Consider the following 7500-nt stretch of genomic DNA (forward strand, 5'->3'; position numbering starts at 1 on the left):
GGAGGCGCTGAGCGGATCAGAAAGCCGAATCCTTCTTTAACACGCATTCAAAACAATTTCTTTCTTGTTGTTTTTGTGGCATTGCACATTAAACCGTATAATATTTTACCCGTACCTATTCTAAGGACTAATTCATGAGATGCAAATCTAATGCATGCACTGCAACAAGCTGTGATTGGTCCAACCTGAGAGATCACGTGATCAACGCCGTCCATCCGCTCAGCCGAAAAACATTTTACACCTGAATAATGACAATGAAAAAAACGTTAAAACTAGTTGGCTAGAAAATACACAGTGAACAGATCGAAATGAAATTCTTAAAAACGCAAACCCATCTAAAGCCCCGCCCATTGTAAGATCTTCGTTTGACATCCGGCGACACGTGTCTCTGTGCGTGAGACGTCATCGTTGTCCCGGATAATGCGCATGCGCAGTGTGGCTCTTCGTCAGTGTGGTTCATTCACCAGTCCAGCAGCGCTTTTTCCTCGCGTATTCTCCTTGAATCATAATAATTTCTCATTTGTTCCTCATTCTCGTCTCTCTGAAGTCATGAAACTCCTGCAGAAGATGTTGCTGTTGCTCTTACTGGCGTTTCCCGCGACGCTCCTGATGAAGGGTGAGTTTGACGTGTGTTCGGCCAGGCCGCGCTTCCTCAAAGTCTCTTTATAACCTTATGAAGTAATAATCGATAACTCGATCAGTCCGCAGTGAATCATCAATAACCGGCTATAGAGGCTCGTTATGAGGCGTTCGGGCTCTTCTGGAGACAGAAGCGAGTGTGTGTGTGAGAGAGTGTGTGTGTGTGACGTGTCCTTCAGCTATAAACACATCAGCACAGGACTGGAATTAACACTGTTTACGTGAACTTACTATAGTAACAACATTACTTGTTTACAACATACAGAATTACAAGCATCTAACCTACTCGTATAGTAAGTACATGCTGTTAATTAATATTACCCTGAACTTGACTTTAACAAGAACACCGTCCTATAGTGTACCATCATCAGAGGAGTGAAGCTTCAGAAGTGAATTTACTGAGAATACACTAATTTCAGTCCTGAGTGTGTGATTATGTTTGTGTGTGTATGATTGTTTGTGTAAGCAAGAGGGGGGATATTGTGTGTATGTGTGAGAGAGCGTGTGATTTGTTTATGCGTGTGTGTGTAAGTGCGTGTGAGAGAGGCTGAGAGTGTGTGTGTGAGAGAGAGAGAGAGTGAGTGAGTGAGTGTATGTTTGACTTCATAATGCTCTCCAGGTGTGTGTGTGAGAGAAAGAGGCTGAGAAAGTGTGTGACTGTGTGTTAGACTTGATAATGATCCCCAGCTGTGTGTGTGTTCAGGACCGGTTGTCTCGGCTCAGGATGCGACTGAGGAAGAAGATGCTGTGGATGAAGACGCCTCTGATGATGTGATGGCTGAGGATGAGGATGATGAAGCCGAGGTGGAGGACGATGAAAACACTGAACTAGTAAGAGAACGAACGAACGCTGAACTAGTGAGAGAACGAACGAACGCTGAACTAGTAAGAGAACGAACGAACGCTGAACTAGTAAGAGAACGAACGAACGCTGAACTAGTGAGAGAACGAACGAACGCTGAACTAGTGAGAGAACGAACGAACGCTGAACTAGTGGGAGAGCGAACGAACGCTGAACTAGTGAGAGAACGAACGAACGCTGAACTAGTGGGAGAGCGAACGAACGCTGAACTAGTGAGAGAACGAACGAACGCTGAACTAGTGAGAGAACGAACGAACGCTGAACTAGTGGGAGAGCGAACGAACGCTGAACTAGTGAGAGAACGAACGAACGCTGAACTAGTGAAAGAACGAACGAACGCTGAACTAGTGAGAGAACGAACGAACGCTGAACTAGTGAGAGAACGAACGAACGCTGAACTAGTGAGAGAACGAACGAACGCCGAACTAGTGGGAGAGCGAAGGAACGCCGAACTAGTGAGAGAGCGAAGGAACGCCGAACTAGTGAGAGAACGAACGAACGCCGAACTAGTGAGAGAACGAACGAACGCCGAACTAGTGAGAGAACGAACGAACGCCGAACTAGTGAGAGAACGAACGAACGCCGAACTAGTGGGAGAGCGAACGAACGCCGAACTAGTGAGAGAACGAACGAACGCCGAACTAGTGAGAGAACGAACGAACGCCGAACTAGTGAGAGAACGAACGAACGCCGAACTAGTGAGAGAACGAACGAACGCCGAACTAGTGAGAGAACGAACGAACGCCGAAACTAGTGAGAGAATGAACGCACGCTGAACTAGTGAGAGAACGAACGAACGCTGAACTAGTGAGAGAACGAACGAACGCTGAACTACTGTGAACGAACGAACGCTGAACTAGTGAGAGAACGAACGAACGCCGAAACTAGTGAGAGAACGAACGAACACTGAACTAGTGAGAGAACGAACGAACGCTGAACTACTGTGAACGAACGAACGCTGAACTAGTGAGAGAACGAACGAACGCCGAAACTAGTGAATGAACGAACGCCGAAACTAGTGAGAGAATGAACGAACGCCAAAACTAGTGAGAGAATGAACGAACGCCAAAACTAGTGAGAGAATGAACGAACGCTGAACTAGTGAGAGAACGAACGAACGCTGAACTACTGTGAACGAACGAACGCTGAACTAGTGAGAGAACGAACGAACGCCGAAACTAGTGAATGAACGAACGCCGAAACTAGTGAGAGAATGAACGAACGCCAAAACTAGTGAGAGAATGAACGAACGCTGAACTAGTGAGAGAACGAACGAACGCTGAACTACTGTGAACGAACGCCGAACTAGTGAGAGAACGAACAAACGCCGAACTAGTGAGAGAACGAACAAACGCCGAACTAGTGAGAGAACGAACGAACGCTGAACTAGTGAGAGACCGAACAAACGCCGAACTAGTGAGAGAACGAACGAACGCTGAACTAGTGAGAGAACAAACGAACGCTGAACTAGTGAGAGAACAAACGAACGCTGAACTACTGTGAACGAACGGACGCTGAACTAGTGGAAGAACGAACGGACGCTGAACTAGTGGAAGAACGAACGAACTCTGACCTAGTGAGAGAACGAAAGAACTCTGAACTAGTGAGAGAACGAACGAACGCTGAACTAGTGAGAGAACGAACGAACATTGAACTAGTGAGAGAACGAACGAACATTGAACTAGTGAGAGAACGAACAAACGCCGAACTAGTGAGAGAACGAACAAACGCCGAACTAGTGAGAGAACGAACAAACGCCGAACTAGTGAGAGAATGAACGAACGCTGAACTAGTGAGAGAACGAACGAACGCTGAACTAGTGAGAGAACGAACGAACGCTGAACTAGTGAGAGAACGAACGAACGCTGAACTAGTTGAAGAACGAACGAACTCTGAACTAGTGAGAGAACGAACGAACGCCGAACTAGTGAGAGAACGAACGAACGCCGAACTAGTGAGAGAACGAACAAACGCCGAACTAGTGAGAGAACGAACAAACAACGAACAAACGCCGAACTAGTGAGAGAACGAACGAACGCCGAACTAGTGAGAGAACGAACGCTGAACTAGTGAGAGAACGAACGAACGCTGAACTAGTTGAAGAACGAATGAACTCTGAACTAGTGAGAGAACGAACGAACGCTGAACTAGTGAGAGAACGAACGAACGCTGAACTAGTGAGAGAACGAACAAACATTGAACTAGTGAGAGAACGAACAAACGCCGAACTAGTGAGAGAACGAACGAACGCTGAACTAGTGAGAGAACGAACGAACGCTGAACTAGTGAGAGAGCGAACGAACGCCGAACTAGTGAGAGAACGAACAAACGCCGAACTAGTGAGAGAGCGAACGAACGCCGAACTAGTGGGAGAGAGAGCGAACGAACGCCGAACTAGTGGGAGAGCGAACAAACGAACGCTGAACTAGTGGGAGAGCAAACGAACGAACGCCGAAGTAGTGGGAGAACAAACGAACGCTAAACTAGTGGGAGAGCAAACGAACTAACGCCGAACTAGTGAGAGAACGAACAAACGCCGAACTAGTGAGAGAACGAACAAACGCCGAACTAGTGAGAGAACGAACAAACGCCGAACTAGTGAGAGAACGAACAAACGGCGAACTAGTGAGAGAACGAACAAACGCCGAACTAGTGAGAGAACGAACAAACGCCGAACTAGTGAGAGAACGAACAAACATTGAACTAGTGAGAGAACGAACAAACGCCGAACTAGTGAGAGAACGAACAAACGCCGAACTAGTGGGAGAGCGAACAAACGAACGCCGAAGTAGTGGGAGAGCAAACAAACGCTAAACTAGTGGGAGAGCAAACGAACTAACGCCGAACTAGTGGGAGAGCGAAGGAACGAACGCTGAACTAGTGGGAGAGTGAACGAACGAACGCTGAACTAGTGGGAGATTGAACGAACGAACGCTGAACTAGTGGGAGATTGTACGAACGAACGCTGAACTAGTGGGAGAGCGAACGAACGAACGCTGAACTAGTGGGAGAGCGAACTAACGCCGAACTAGTGGGAGATTGAACGAACGAACGCCGAGGTAGTGGGAGAGCGAACGAACGCTGAGCTAGTGGGAGAACGAACGAACGCTGAACTAGTGGGAGAGCAAACGAACGAACGCTGAACTAGTGGGAGAGCGAACGGACGCCGAACAAGTGGGAGAGCGAACACCGAACGCTGAACTAGTGGGAGAGCGAACACCGAACGCTGAACTAGTGGGAGAGCGAACGAACGCACGCTGAACTAGTGGGAGAGCGAACGAACGCACGCTGAACTAGTGGGAGAGAGAACGATCGAACGCTGAACTAGTGGGAGATTGAACGAACGAACGCCGAACTAGTTGTAGAGCGAACGAACGAACGCCGAATTAGTGGGAGAGCGAACGAACGCTGAACTAGTGGGAGAGCGAACGAACGCTGAACTAGTGGGAGAGCGAACGAACGCTGAACTAGTGGGAGAGCGAACGAACGCTGAACTAGTGGGAGAGCGAACGAACGCTGAACTAGTGGGAGAGCGAACGAACGCCTAACTAGTGGGAGAGCGAACGAACGCTGAACTAGTGGGAGAGCGAACGAACGCTGAACTAGTGGGAGAGCGAACGAACGCTGAACTAGTGGGAGAGCGAACGAACGAACGCCGAACTAGTGGGAGAGAGAACGAACGAACGCCGAACTAGTGGGAGAGAGAACGAACGAACGCCGAACTAGTGGGAGAGTGAACGAACGCCGAACTAGTGGGAGAGCGAACGAACGCTGAACTAGTGAGAGAACGAACGAACGCTGAACTAGTGGGAGAGCGAACGAACGAACGCTGAACTAGTGGGAGAGCGAACGAACGAACGCTGAACTAGTGGGAGAGCGAACGAACGAACGCTGAACTAGTGGGAGAGCGAACGAACGAACGCTGAACTAGTGGGAGAGCGAACGAACGAACGCTGAACTAGTGGGAGAGCGAACGAACGAACGCTGAACTAGTGGGAGAGCGAACGAACGCTGAACTAGTGGGAGAGCGAACGAACGCTGAACTAGTGGGAGAGCGAACGAACGCTGAACTAGTGGGAGAGCGAACGAACGAACGCTGAACTAGTGGGAGAACGAACGAACGCTGAACTAGTGAGAGAACGAACGAACGCTGAACTAGTGAGAGAACGAACGAACGCTGAACTAGTGAGAGAACGAACGAACGCCGAACTAGTTGTAGAGCGAACGAACGAACGCTGAACTAGTGAGAGAACGAACGAACGCTGAACTAGTGAGAGAACGAACGAACGCTGAACTAGTGGGAGAGCGAACGAACGCTGAACTAGTGAGAGAACGAACGAACGCTGAACTAGTGGGAGAGCGAATCATCTGCTGTTCGAGTAGCTCATGTTCACGTTCAGGACTTGATGTGTTGGTCTCGTCCCTCAGACTGAAGAAAAGGAGGAAGAGGAAGATGAAGCTCTGGTGGGAGAGATGAAGGCTTCACCCAACGCCGACACCACCATCCTCTTCGTCAAAGGAGAAGGTGAAGTCTCTCACACACAAACACACACACAAACACACACCTGCTGTCGACGAGTGAGAGTTTAGACCAGTGGTTTTCAACCTGTGCGGCGCCAGTTACTGTTAAAAACAATCATTTTCTTAATATATGAGCAAATGTCTAATGAAATATAATAATTCCATATATAATATCAAAAAATAAACATTCACTATTTAAGCTCGCTGTTCGGCTGTAAAACCCAGCAGATTATCTACCGTACTTTTACTGTAACCGTTATTTACACCTGGATGAATGGTTATCTACAGGGTCGCTGAAAAGGAGTGCTGATGTTTCTTCATCTACAAGTAAGAATTAATCTTCAGAAATGCTGAAACTGCAGCTCAAGCACGAGTACAGTCGCACAACTAATGCTTTACACTGTTTTACCGGTCATCCTGATCTCCGTTTGCATCTTTCTTCTCTTCCGCCTGACATGCAGTGCTTATAAACGCTGAACACACACACACACACACACACTCGTGCAACCCAGTTCATAAGCTTTAACCGTCCTGTTCTAGAGTCTCTCGAGGCTCAGTATGTAGATGCACAGAGAGAGAGAGAGATGGATAGTAGGGGTGTACCGATACATGTATTCGTATTGAAGCGTTCGGTACGAGGCTTTCGGTTCGGTAATCGGTACGCATTACAAACCGAACGATTCTTTGGACCATTTTTCCTGCTGACCAAAATCCGCATTGGTGCGATCACCACAACGTTACACAACATCAACTGGCAAACGTAATAAAAGCGGAACGAAACTGCGCTACTCATTATTTTGTGCTTCACGGACCGTTTATCAGTTCGGACCATCATCATCATCAGTGCAGCGCGAGCCGATCCTGATCCAGCGACACCGTTACACACAGCGCTGAGAGATCCAGCAAACACAGCGTTAGAGTTCGCCACTGAAGTAATAACGTCTCTGCGAGATCTAGTGAGAAACGTTAACATTTCTCTGTTAATAACGGATCAAACAGCACTGACGTGGAAACAGGAGAAACATGTTCCATGAATGAACTAGTTATAGGCTTTAACTCCACAGATCTGCAACATTCACCATGATTTACCGTAGTGACACTCACTGTAACCGCGGACGTTCGGCAGGAAGAGTAAAATGCTTTCAAGTACGTCACACATCTTTTCCCAGCACTTCAAAACTCAAATATTATTTTATTTAAATGTTATTTTTAATGTGATGACCAAAACATTATTTGTTCATCCTTCAAAGATTACCCCCATTTATAAAACTAAAAGTTTCAAGATGTAGGAAAACTCACACTTATTTAAAAAAAAAAATTATTTTCATAAATAGAAAATTTCTCTGGCATTTCTTTCTTTTTGCTGTATCGAACTGAACCGTGAACCGGTACTCCCCTAATCGATAGATAGAGAGATGGATGGAGAGAGGGAGGGATGGAGGGAGGGATGGAGGGAGAGAGGGATGGATGGAGGGAGA

General features: G+C 47.4%; 1 protein-coding gene across 4 annotated transcripts in view; it reads left to right on the top strand.

Moving 5' to 3' along the window:
- The first annotated feature begins 395 nt into the window (after positions 1-395).
- Positions 396-7500, top strand: part of ssr1 (signal sequence receptor, alpha) — a 15864-nt gene continuing 8759 nt past the window's right edge. Inside the window, exons 1-4 of one of the 4 annotated variants that reach the window (XM_077240333.1) lie at positions 396-616; positions 1343-1470; positions 5930-6026; positions 6311-6349. In XM_077240333.1, the coding sequence (XP_077096448.1) occupies positions 421-616; positions 1343-1470; positions 5930-6026; positions 6311-6349 (460 nt within the window). In that variant the 5' untranslated portion in view covers positions 396-420. The remainder of the gene's footprint in view (positions 617-1342; positions 1471-5929; positions 6027-6310; positions 6350-7500) is intronic. The other 3 variants (XM_077240334.1, XM_077240336.1, XM_077240335.1) reach the window with 3 other exon arrangements.

Source organism: Siphateles boraxobius, unplaced genomic scaffold (assembly GCF_051911475.1).
Source record: "Siphateles boraxobius isolate OS27281-9 unplaced genomic scaffold, OSU_SipBor_1 225, whole genome shotgun sequence".
NCBI classification, from domain to species: Eukaryota; Metazoa; Chordata; class Actinopteri; order Cypriniformes; family Leuciscidae; genus Siphateles; species Siphateles boraxobius.